At 51.7% G+C, this 12,956-nt stretch overlaps 1 protein-coding gene across 2 annotated transcripts in view; it reads left to right on the top strand.

The window, feature by feature from the left end:
* ADAMTS7 (ADAM metallopeptidase with thrombospondin type 1 motif 7) overlaps positions 1–12,956 on the top strand; it is a 78,773-nt gene that overhangs the window by 30,202 nt on the left and 35,615 nt on the right. For both annotated transcript variants that reach the window (XM_064517807.1, XM_064517808.1), the window contains 5 exons: positions 1,035–1,204; positions 1,578–1,711; positions 5,364–5,484; positions 6,962–7,206; positions 11,925–12,066. In XM_064517807.1, coding sequence (XP_064373877.1) covers positions 1,035–1,204; positions 1,578–1,711; positions 5,364–5,484; positions 6,962–7,206; positions 11,925–12,066 — 812 coding nt within the window. The remainder of the gene's footprint in view (positions 1–1,034; positions 1,205–1,577; positions 1,712–5,363; positions 5,485–6,961; positions 7,207–11,924; positions 12,067–12,956) is intronic.

The following is a 12,956-nucleotide window of genomic DNA, read 5'->3' as shown; positions in this document are numbered from 1 at the left end:
CTGCGCTTTGACGGTGAGTGCACAGGTAACGGCAGGCAGAGCTCGGCTCAGACATGACTTACACGGATGGGCCCAGTGAGGCTGGTCCTTGCACAGCCCGGGGGTGCTCAGAGCTTTTCCTTCTGCGACAGCCCATTTGCGAGCTGGCTGGGACTGCTGCCCCTCCATGCAGCTCCGGCTCGCTCTGTGCAGCCCGAACTGAGCTGAAGGGGAGGTGAGGCAGAGCAAGCCCCCCTGTGCCCTCACACCTGCCAAAAAATAGGCACTGGCAGGGCCTCAAGCTTCCTTCTCCAGGCAGGTCAGATTTGGGAAGGTTGCTTCTGAATGCAGCAATTGTTTAATCCAGGCTAGAGGCAGGGAGGGAGAAACCATACTAGAATGAAGCTTCGTTATTTTTTAATTGGAATTCAGCTGGTTTCTGCTCAGAGCTCCATGGGCTTGTTTGTTACCAGAGACCGCCGAAGAGGAGCAACGGACTTTGTCCAAAGGAGCAGAGTCCTCTCCCTGGACAGCAAACCGTGTTTCCCTTTTGGGGGGAGCACGGCAACATCTTGGCAAGAGAGCTGGGTCCTTCGGTGCAGACATTCAGCTTGACAGCCTTCACTTAGCAAAAGCGACCTTTGATCCGCAGTGTCAGTAAACCGTGAGGAGGCCAAGTTCTCATCCTGCATGGTCCTCTGGCACAGCCTGCCGACTCCACCGTCGGCAAGGGCATTAATTTAGAAAGCAGTTATAGTGGGGCGTGCTTTCTTGTCACTTAGAGGCTTGCTTTGTGGATTTGGGGTTATTCTGGAAGGGTTGTTGGTTTCATATATAACTTTCTTATAAGAAAGTCACAGTAGATTGGTCTGTATAACCTGTGAGCAGGTTCCCCGTTGACTTCAGGTGGAATCATGTTTGACCCAGCCTAAGGAGATCAAACATTAACAGCAGGTCCAAAAAAACCCTGAAAAATTAGCCCTTCTTTATCTATGAAAAAGTTTCATCCTCATCTGCAGTATGTGTTTGCCTTTCCTTTTCCCTTCTGTTAATAGGCCGAAGTATGGGGGCAGATACTGCCTTGGGGAACGAAAGCGATTCCGGATTTGCAATGTTAAACCATGTCCCCCCGACAAGCCATCCTTCCGCCAGATCCAGTGCAGCCAGTTCAATCCCATGCTCTATAAAGGAAAACTATACAAGTGGACGCCAGTGCCAAACAACAGTGAGTCCAAGATAAAACCTGCTGCAAGGTTTCAATTTGCAATGCCAATTAAAAATCTTAAATAGATTTTTGCTAAGGATTTATTTTTGCTGTTCATGTCTGGAATCTGTAATGACTACCTGTAAAGGATTTGCCTTTCTTTTCCACCGCTCCTCCGGAGTATTTATACTGTATTTTAAATTAAGAGTCTGTGGCTGGGTTTGCAGGGTTAATTTATGTTTTCAGAGATGGTTATTTAGAATGAAGGTGAATCCTGTCAGTGTGAGTCCAGGGACTGTGACAGGGCAGTGCTGCTGGAGAAAACAGGAGACAGAAGAAAGTGTGCAGATCCCCCGGCTTGTCAGGTTTATTTACTGTCTGTTTGCTTCCTCAGTTAATCCATGCGAGCTGCACTGCCGGCCAGAAGATGAATACTTTGCAGAAAAGCTGCGGGATGCTGTCATCGATGGGACTCCGTGTTACGAAATGAATGCAAGCCGGGACATGTGCATCAACGGGATCTGTAAGGTACGCCTTGCACCCAGCCCCTCCAGGTGCCCGAGCAGGGAGCCGGGGCATGGCAGAGCCACGTTTAACCAAGGAGCAGTCCCGTAACATGGGAAATGCCGGTAGACGTGCTCTATCCATTTCTTAGGCAGACAATGTCTGCTTTTTACGTTCACCAAGAGGCTGAGTTCACTCATTTTGTAATTCACCCTTATATGAGCACTCAGAAAGACCCTGTTATGTTTGTGCCTATGAATCTGCCCAGAAACTTAGTAAACAAAAACGATCCTCAAATTATTTTAAATAAAGTGCCTGTTAGCTGCATCCGCTGTGTTTGAGGAGGGGATGGCTGTAGGGGCTCTGCCTGCTGTCCTCCAAGCAAACATTAACTGACAAATTTTATTACTGTTTTTCTGTATGGAAATGAGAGTGACTTTTCCTTATTTACATGAGATTGCCTGAGATGTAAAATATGGCAGTATTTAAGCCTCTGTTTTGGCTCCAGGGAAATAGAATACGAAAACAAGAAAATAAGGAGGAATGGTTTTATTTCAGAATAGTCAGAGATATAGAAAGGATGTGTTGCAGTCACCCAGCCTGTCCTGGTCCGGGAGCAGGGGTGGCTCTCGCACAGCCCATGCTGGCCGATGCTGGCCCGAGCTGCTCCCGGAGGCCTTCGGCAGTGGAGATTCCTCACCCTGCCTTGGCAGCCGCTCCCAGCGCTGACCCGCCTCTGGGGACAGCTGGGTCCGTGGGATTTGTTCTTCCTTCGGGATTGTTATTTTCTTCGTGAGAAGCTGACAGCTCTGCACAGCCAGGGAGCTGCACACTCGGACGGGGCAGGGAATAGCCCGTCTGCTTCCCTGGGCGCTGGGAGGCCTTCAGCTGGAGCGCTGCGTGCGCTTTGGGTGCTGCACTTCGGAAGAGTTGCAGCGGACAGGAGAGGCTTCGGAGGAGAAAAGGCACAAAAGTGAGCAAAGATCTAGAGGAAACACTGATGAGGGAAGGTTAGAAAAACCGCGCATTTTGAATAGCGAATGCTGAGGGGAGACACTGAGTCTTCAGATATGCCAAAGGTTGCTGTAAAAAGAGAGACTGTTCTCTGCATCTCCTGGGAATAGGACAAGGTAGAGTGGATTTACATTGCAGCAGGGAAGGTTTAATGTAGAGGTGAGAAATGCTTCTGGACGTGCACAAAGCAAAACACTGAAACTTCCATCTTTGGGGTTTTAGGCAGTAGCAGACCAGCAACTCTCCAGACTGGTGTTTGGTGGGGCTGATCCTGCCCTGGGGCAGGGGCTAGATCTCACTTTCTGGCCCTGTTTTCTTTGAGTCTGGAAAATGGTAGGGATCACACCCTCATTCAGGGGTCAGGTCTGCTGTAGCCTTAGATAAACATGATCTCTGAAAGACTTCTCAGAAAAATACTAGTCACGGTCATATCTTCTTCAAGGCTGAAACCCACGTCTCTGGGAGGACAGGCACATTTATGTCTGCTTTTTGCAAAGAGGTACACTCTCCCGGGGGGACTCGCTGTCCCTGGGGGAGCCTCTCCTTTTGCAGCTGCAGGACTCGCACCTGCTGCAGCTCGCAGGCTGCCCTCCTGGCTGCACACCTTCCCAGAGCCCGTTTCCCGCTCGGCCCTGGCGCCGGGAGATGTGGCATGGCTACAGAAGTGACACTTTTATTCCTCAGCTTCCAGCTTGCAGCTCTGAGCAGCGGCTCGTGGGCAGAGCAAGGATCTGCCTCAGAAACCCTGCGGCTCTTAGCGCAAGGGTTTCTGCTGCTGTGACCACAGCATGCTCCTGCAGCACGCTGCCAAGATGTCTCTCTTTCCCAGAGTGCTTTGACCTCCAGATCTTCCCAAACATTATAATTAATAAAAACAAGCTCCACCAACTATCAGTAAGAGACAGGACCCCGTGTGGCTGCAGGAGGCTCGTGCTGCTGTGGAGCTGCCGCAGGACAGGCAGCCTGCCCAGGGATGCAGCAGCGGTGCTGCCAGGGATGCAGATGCCTCTCCTCGTCCTGCAGCAGGTGAATTCCCGGCCATGCCTGCTGCAGTGTGGGGCTGCAAAACTGAGCCTGGAAAAAGCTTCTGCTGTTTGCTTTGCCTATGAGTCAAATGAGTCTTAAGAAAGTGGGCGAGTCTGCAGCTCTAAGCAGCCTGTGTTGATGCCGGCTGGAAAGCTGGTCCTCTGTCTTAGAAGTGAACTCAACCTACGGCACTTAGAGAGGGGAAATGTATAGCAAAGTAACATCTCCATGGCAAGGAGCAAAAGGCAAGTCCTTATCTCCCCGCTGCAGCTTGCCAGCAGCTCTGTGGCAGCTGTGAGGTTGATTTCCAGCACATGTTTGAATGTGCCGATGTCTCAAGGCTGCCCATGGGAGAGAGCAATGAAGAGACTCAGGGGAGGAAGCAGGGTGCCGCCCGTGCGGGTCTGTTTCGGCTATGGGAAAAAGAGGATTGCTGAGCAACACTAGCGCTCAAAGGCTTTCCCAGAGCTCTGGGGGGCTGCCGAGGGCCTTCGTGCTCCATGCAGCACAAAGAGCAGCAGGGAACATACTCAATAAGCAAGTTTCCTTGCAGTCTGTTATATAAAAAACATCCGTGGAAACTTCTTCCTCTTCCTGACTGTCGCCGGTAGCACCAGTCACAGCCCCAGTGGCAATTGCTCTGCACAGCAGGAGACTTTGAGAAGGTCCCATTTCCTCCTTTAATAGGCTATAAGTTACTTCAAAGGCTGCAGCTCACAGATGTGCAGGCACTGGCTTGAGGGATAGCTCAAGGGTCATGATTTTTACTTGGCACGTACAAAAGAGTGAGACTCGGCAGCTCTCTGCAGATGTCAATATATTTAGTCAGAACTAACTGCACACAGAAAGTCCTGAAAGCCTGCTGCTGGCATCGACACCAGCGTTAAACCTGGCTCACTACAGGCTATTGCAGTAGCAAAAATAACGCTCCTTCCCTAATATGTGTATGCAAGTGGCTCCATGGATATTTCCTCTTGGAGCTAAGACTAAAGGCTCCCCGTTGGCACAGAACCTGGAAAGACCCTTGGGATATTACGCTTTGGCTTTTATTGTGCAAAATCAAGTGGAGTCTATTGCTCTGTGAAGATCAAGGGATTTGGCAGCTACCTGGGTAGGAGGTGTGGAGAACTTTGGCAGAATATAAAAATATTCTCTGGAAATATTTTAAAACAGAACTAGCAGGGCCAAAACCCAGGAGGCTTTCCCAGCTAAGCACAGTGTTTAACTCACATCGTCAGGCTCTGCTGTCCAGGGAATTCTGGACTGAAGAGCAGAATAGGAAAAGGTAAAAACAAGATATGGGTCTTGCTTTTCAAAGAAGCATGAATAAAATGGAAAGACTGCCAGCATACATTAAAGAGTCAGAAACAAGTATTGCAGCCTGCTTAGATGTATCACTGCCCCTTCCCAGGAGGGACTGCAGCTTGTGTGAGTAACAATCCAGTCCGTGTTCCTTATTTCCCCTCATTAAGGATGAATATTTCCCCATCGAAGCTGGTTCTTGTCTTTGCTGTTATTTCCTGTGTTTGACTGTTGATCCCATAGTAAAGCTCCTGAGCGGGCAGAGCACCTCAGCTTGGGTCCTCGTGCTGTTTGGCCCTGCAGCGGCAGCCTGATCCCGGGCTTTGTATTCCAGAACGTGGGCTGTGACTACGAGATCGACTCCAATGCGGTCGAGGACCGGTGTGGCGTGTGTCACGGCAACGGTTCCACCTGCCAGACCGTGAAGAAGATGTTTGAGGACAGCGAGGGGCTGGGTAAGGCTGCGTGGCACGGTCCTCTCTGCACTGGTGCCTGTGGGCGGTCGTGTTCCTGGCCCAGCAAGAGCAACGCGACGGGTGCCAGGGTAAAACCCAGCTCCTACTCCAGGGCAAAGGGGCAGGACACAAGGGGTAGGGCAGTGATGAGATGGAGTAAGGCTGCTTCGATGGGCAGACGGGTCAGATCCTGCACACAGGAGGCCCATGCCACCATTGCAAAGGGCCTGGGATTGCGGAGGCAGGAATCCTCTGCCTTGGGAATCCCGTGGGTTAAATTTGGTCCCGCTGACTGGAGGAGCCGTGGGAGCGGCGGCATGCTCCGACAGATCCTGCCGGTGACCGTGGCATCCGTAGCCGTTCCCTGGGGCGGGCAGCCTGCCTACTCAGCTGGTAGGACAAGCTCTTGCATACACAGCGTGAGGGCAGGGTCTGCACAGAGAGGCCATCGCCTGTCCGCAGGCTTGGCTTTCCCCTCCTGTGCAACAGGGGTGGCCAGTGTCTCAGATGGCTACTCTGGGGCTTAACTCAGATTTTATGCAGTGATGCAGACAGAAGCTACACTCCCTTAAGAAAGAAAATACAGCAGTATGCCCAGGACTTTTAGCAGTCTGCCTAAGCCCCCTAGTAACCAAACACTTCAGTGCGAACCAGTCAGGTGGACAAAATGGAGTTTGGGCAAAAACAAAGCTCATGACTGTTTGAGAGGGGAAAAGTGGATTGTTGTTTTAAATGATTTCCTTAAAACAAACACCCATGGTCTGTAGAGCTTCTTTTCCCCTTTATCAGCAGCGCAGGGTGACAGGGAGGTTGGTTTGCAAACAAAAACCCTTTGGTTACATTGCTGCGGGAATTTCCTTGTGGGAGAGTGGAGGCAACATATAGAGAAGGCAGATTGCTTAGCAAGTGCCGTTGTTCCTCAGAGCTATGGATGGGACATTCAGGAAACTGAGGGAAATACAGTTTCCTTTCTATCTTATTTATTTGATTTGCACTCAGAAGTAAAAGCCAGGCTCACTGGTGCTGTTGATTTGGAATCTTTTTTAATCCAAACCTGTTCATTTTGCTCAGATAGGATTTGAGCAGTAGCACAGGGAGGTGTGGAGTTGATTATCTTTCCACTTCTTGCTCCTTGGAAGAAAAATGTACTGAAAACAAATCTGTGCAGGCTGGAGCCATTTCAAAAAGGTTTAAGAGGATTTTGGGGGTTGACAAGGGCACAGTGAAAGTATGGTAAATGCCTTGCCAGTGCTCTTGTGAGAAGTGCTTCATGCTGTGATGGACTCTCCCAGCAGAGAACATGACTAAGTTCAGTGCAAAACAGCATTTGTTGCCCACTGTAGAGGAATAGAACCCGCCGCACAGTCACAAAGATATAGCGATTGATATGATGCTGGCAGCAAAACCTGAAGAATTGAATGTGCCTGGCACAGTATTCCTTGATTGGCCTGAGACTGATGTTCAGTTATGTTCCCAGGGTATGTTGATATTGGGATTATCCCAGTTGGAGCCCGAGAGATCAGGATTGAAGAAGTTGCAGAAGCTGGAAATTTTCTCGCCCTGCGGAGTGAAGACCCAGAGAAGTATTTCCTGAATGGTGGCTGGACCATCCAGTGGAACGGGGATTACAGAGTGGCCGGGACCACCTTTACCTATGCGAGGACTGGAAACTGGGAGAACCTCACATCGCCAGGGCCCACCGTGGAGCCCGTGTGGATCCAGGTATTGTCTGGGCTCTTGCTGGTCATGGTCAGGGTACATGGCAGGGCTGTGCTCAGGTGGTCCATCATGGCACTTAAAATGGGATTATTTAGCCTATTGGGACACTGAAGCTCAAAAAAGCAGAAGCAACTCACCTCTGTCCCCAGTTGAAGGATGAGGGATGGGGCCGGTAGCTCAGGGATGTGTATGCCACGAACGGCCCGACCGCTGGGAGCAAACGTGATCAGCAGCCAAAAAGATACCACTGGCCTGCAGTGCCTCTTTCAAAATTAGTGGGTGGATCTGGCCCACGTTCTTTCCAGATGAAGCTAGTCCAGTCTGCAGCATTCCTCAAAATATTTACGTAGGAGAAAGAATATGAAAAGAAATAGCCTGTTTCCTGAGGTCTTTTCCATATCTTATCAGGAGCAGGGGAAGAGATCGCAATGTTTCTAGCAGGGCTAATGAGCCTGCCAGTGAAAGTGGGGTTTGGGAGCAGCCCTGCGGCCGTGTCCCCCCTCCCAGGTGCGTACGGTGAGGAGTTACGGGGCTGCTGCGTCGCGGTGCCGCGCATCGCTTCGGGAGGGTGGCCCACCATCGTCCCCCTGCGACGGAGCGCACTCAGCAGCGGCACCTCGCCAGCCTCTGCGTTGCCTCGGGCCTTGGCAAGAAGCACGGCCCTTTGCTGTGAGGCATGAATCACACTCGGTTCCCGTTCCCCGCTGGGTACACAGGCAAGTCTAAAACACGGATGATGCTGTCAAGGGCATTGCAGGTCAGGCTCTGCTTCATCATAAAAATGCTTGAGGCAGAATTTAAAAATCCAGAGGGATAATTTGAAATTGCCTGAAACAAACAAACAAGAAATTTCAGTTTTATCCTTTTTTCCATATAGGAATTTCCATTAAGCTACTTTTCCCCCCAGAAGAGGTCATTATTTTCATCAGATCCTGAGGCTTCAATGAGGCTAGCATCCATCTTGGGAGTGACACTGCCTTTTGTTGGCCACTGGCAGTGGAAAGAAAACCTGGGACATGTCCCTGTGCCTAAAGTGAAAAGCTGATTCTGGACAGGAGAGGTTACAATTAACCACATAGTCCAAAAATGCAATACATAAGAAAACACCATTGCACAAATGTATTTTCAGGATGGTAGAAGTGAGGGGGGCATCCACCCGTCTCCTGCTCACAAACAGTGTTCACTTGAGAAGACTTCTCTGCGTAGAGCAGACTGTCAAGGGAGCAGATTTAGCAGTTAATGAATTTCAGAGTTTATTTATTTCTTGAGTGAACTGTTTACTCTAACGATCCCAATACCTCCGGGTCGGCAGGAGAGTCTTTGTGTTTTCCGACATAATGAGAATGCATATTAGTTTCCCTGCAGCTGGTAAGTTACTCATGATTTCTAAAAGAAAAGTTACTTTCCCAAGTATCCGAGGCTTCCCAGTGAGCGGCCCAGGCAGTCCAAACTCACTTCTGTTGTCCTTTGTCCCCAGGAAGCCTTTTCTCAAATTCACGTCTGGTGTGTCACTCTTCGTCAGAGCCCTGCTTGAATCTCACTAAACCCCTTCTGAATTGCAGTAGCAGGAGTTCTGGTGCTTATCTGAAAATTGCCCTATTTTGCAAATAAATCCTACTCTATTAATTTTCACCTTATTTCCATGGAAAAGAGTTGCCAGGGGGATTATTTTTCAGCATGGCTTATATTTTAATGAGGTTTGCACAGCTTTGCAGGGGTTATAAATATCTGTGCAGAAGCCGGCTGAAAGGTAACAAGGCGCCATGAGTTTAGGGCAGTTATTCCCATGCGGGTTTCCAGGAAGCCGTTTTCTGCTGCTGTTGACATGCCTTTTACCCCTGGAAATGACAGCCAGGGTGAGTTAATAGTGAGGAGTCTGCCAGTTAACGCAGAGCTTTTGAGAGCCAACATCCTCATGCCCACGCAGCCAGTTCTTCCCCAAGAGAAGCCCGTGGGAATTGTTGCAGTGACTATGGCACAGCCAGGACCAGATGGAAATTTCTTGTGGTACAAGATCTGGTCATTTTTGACCACTGCAGTTACAAATCCGGACAATAAGCGTCTCAAAGGATTACACAATGTGCAGTGTAAAAATGTGTCTTTGAAATCAAACCAAACAGGACATATGAGTGAATTACACTTGGGCCCTGGAGGTTTGCTTGATGACTGTATTTTAACCTTGTTTTTTCCCTTTTAACTACCCCTTGATAAATGAAGATGATGATTGCCTCTCCTGGGTGTTCTGCCCTAATTAGTGCAACAGAAGAAGGAAATAAGAGATTCCCTTAGCGAGCTGCAGCCTGAGCTCACTTATCTGGGGAGAGGAAAGAGGGAGCTCTTGGAAGTTTTGGGTTTTGTAATTCTGCAGAGTCCAGATTTCCTGGCTGATTTCTGTTTGCATTTGCCTCCTCTGTGGATTGCTGTGGTGAAGAGGGAATGGCAGCAGTGGCTGACAGAGATCTGCCCTGGGATATGAAGCATCAAACTTTTCTTTTCTTATGTGTGCCAAAAAACCTTGCATCCCAGCCAGAGCCATGCTGGAGAGCAAAGGGAGTGCCGTATCCAGCATTCCCCGTGCCGGGATACCCCGCGCTGAGCAAAGGGGAGGAGAGTGGCTGTGCAGCACATCTTACGTCCCGGCTACGGGCCAGGTCTGCCTGGTTCAGCCACGCGTTGGCAGGAGACGTTCAGAACCATGCTCCGCTTGGGTCCCGCACAGCCAAAGGCCTCCGCCGTTGGGAACGAGCAGAGATAGGGCTGTGCGTCGGCCGCAGGAGGAGCAGGGCTCCCCCGGCCAGACTTAACCTGGTTTACTGCAACCTCTTATAGCATGTGAGCCTGAGCGAGGCTCAGCACCCAGGGTATGAGCATGTCTGACCTACAGAAGGGTTGTGGCAGGGCCAGGGCCAGGCAGCTGGCAAGGTGGGTATGTCGCAGCAGACAGCCAGGAGCCGACCCCCGTGCTGCTGCTTCTGCCCTGCAGTTGAGGCTCAGCGTCTGAGCCCGGCTGTGCTCTCACAAACGCCAGCCCTCCTTGCACGAGCTGCCCCTGGAGTCACACCTGACAAAGTCAAGCGGCCAAGGACTTTGCTTTTCGCATTTGTGTCACAGAAATGGTTTTAGCAGACATTCAGGAAAAAATGTGAGAGGGATCCTCAGTTCGTCTTGCTCCAAGCGTTGCTTTCCCCTGTTAATGTGATCACTGGCGTGCACAACACCAGAAAATCTCTAGAAAGCTGTCTGGGATTTGTAACCTGATTAAAACCTTTTGACAAAAATGTTTCCATATTCATGAAGAGGTTTTGGAAAGATGCCCTCTCTCCTGCCAAAGCTCCAAGAACAACAAAGCTTTGGCAATAATGGGAGCACTTAGACTAGAAAAACAAGGCTAAACTCACAGGCTTCCACGAGCGCTGATTGGTGCTGGAGGTGCTTTGGGCTGCATTTATATGAACTGCTGTAGAAGCTGCTTCGTTCATTTTGAAAACAGCAAGAATCGCATTTCAAGTGGGGAGAAATTAATGAAATTCCTTCGAGTGTATTTCGCCAGCCAAATACTGCTTGGGGCTGGCTGCGTGTCAGTTATTTCCTCTTTGCCGCAGCCGTTCTTAGACCGCAGCAGGTCAGAAGTTACTCTGGGAATGTCTTACTGCAGGACGGAGATGAGGCCACGCTGTTGCTGTGCACGGTGCAAGGGTGCACGTCGGGCTGCAGGGCCAGATCCAGCCCGGTTGCACTAGCCTGCTGCTGCCTGACACATTCTCAGCAAGTTAGAGGTGCAAATCTGGACTAACGTGGGCTCTGGAGCCAAGGCGGTTGGGACGCCCTGCCCCAAGCTCCGCTGCGCCCCGGCTGCGTACGGGCACGGGCCAAGCCGGCCGGGCTGTCTGCTCGCGGCTCAGCAGACGCGCTTGAGCTCTGCTCTGCGGCTGTTTTGGTATCTGCTTGGTGAGGAGCCGTATCTGCCCAGCCGGGTTTTTGGTGTGTGCTGAGCACGGCAACCCGCAGGGAAAGCCCTGGGTTGCTGCTGGAAAGTGAGTGAAGTGCTCGAAGGGCGCTGGGTCTGTGAGCCCGCAGGGGAGTCACGCTCCAGGGAGGGTGTGGGCCATCTGCACCGCTTCAGAGCCACGCTTACCTGGGCTCCTAGCAGAGCTTTCAGCAGACAGCCTCCTCCGAGCCTTCACCAGGAGGGACCCACGGCATGCTGAACCTTGAGAAGGTCCTTGGATGGGCCTGCGCTTGGCCGTGGGACAGAACAGGGTTATCGGGGGAGTCCTTCCAGGCTCTTTGTCAAGGGAGACATAAAACCAAAGTCCTGGCAGTTATCAATTCTCTTATTGTTATTGTTTTGTTATTCTCTTACTTTTACACAAGCCTAATGAGCTCAGCGGGGTCCCTTGGGGCAGTTCCATCGCTTTTACCCTGATTTGGCCGTTTGCTGGTGTTTGCTCTGTTTCTCAGACGGGTGTGTGCTACTGCTGGGGTAGCAGCCACACCGCCGCTGCCCTGCCAGCAGAAAGTAAGAGGGGACAACGACTGCTCTCCTCCAGAGCGGGCCGGGGAATGACGTCCCTTACGGCCGCGCTGGGTGGGCTGTGGCCGCACCAGTGCTCTGTTGTCTCCGGACCGACACACAGTGCTGAAAAGCCCCTTGACTGCAAGAGCCAACCCTGATTTCTCTGGACAAACCACCTCTCTGATGGTCTGCTGTCTCCCCACAGCTGCTGTTTCAGGAAACTAACCCGGGCGTCCGCTACCAGTACACCATCCAACGGGAGCCGGAGAGCGAGAACGAGGTGGAGCAGGCCGAGTTCCTCTGGCGGTACGGCTCCTGGACGACGTGCACCGCCACGTGCGGCACGGGTGAGTGTCCTGCCCCGGCCCGGGCTGTGACGCCCGTGAGCGCAGCAGAGGGGCGGATGAGCCCCCGCGTATCCCCTCGTCACGGGCGTGTACAGAACTCCAGCGGTGCAGCACATGCCATCGGAAATCACTTTTTCGTTGTTAGTCCCCGATCTGTTTCTCCGTCTAGAAGATGTAAACGCTGACAGGACCGTGTGAGGCAGGGCTGGGACCCCTCTTCTGGGGTGCAGCACCGCCGGCCATGGCAGGCATCTGGGACAGGCAGGTTGTGGCAAAATCAGCAAAACACGGTGTTGAGAAAGTGCTCATAGCCGGTGCTATGTTCTACATCACAGCCTAGGAGACACATCAGAGCAGTCTGCTGGCATTTGCCTTAGAAATTCTTTGGTCTTTGGTTTCAGTAGGTTAAAAAAGAAAAAAAGAAACATCTGCTGAGGTCATAAATATCCCGTAACCCCCCGCTGCGCTCAGCGGCAGGGAGTCCGCGCTTTATCGGCTCTTTCCTCTTGGCTTGGTGTCCTGTTACTGCGCCGGTTGCTCCTCAGCCTTTGTTGATTGAAACAGCCAGGTTGATTGAAACAAAAGAGCTTTAGAGAAACCAAACAAACATCAGATGGCTGCTCTCCAGCCTGGCTGACCCTCTGGCGGGAAGGGGACCATTTCAAGAATTTCTTGGAGAGCAAACCGGAGCCTGCCCCGCGCGTCGCCCTGGCCGGGCTCGTGCAGGGCAGCGCTGCCGGCACCACGCGGCCGCCGCGGCAGGGGCTTCCTGCGCTGCCCCTCCCCGGGACTGCGGGCCTCTGCGTCCCTGGCCGCTTTCTTCTCCTCTTCCTCCCTCCCCTTCCCCACTGGGCTGCCTTCTGCGTCCTCCTCCCCACGCGGGGCTGGGA

This window comes from Dromaius novaehollandiae, chromosome 10 (assembly GCF_036370855.1).
Source record: "Dromaius novaehollandiae isolate bDroNov1 chromosome 10, bDroNov1.hap1, whole genome shotgun sequence".
In the NCBI taxonomy this organism is placed as follows: domain Eukaryota; kingdom Metazoa; phylum Chordata; class Aves; order Casuariiformes; family Dromaiidae; genus Dromaius; species Dromaius novaehollandiae.
This window is presented reverse-complemented; position numbering and strand designations above follow the sequence as displayed.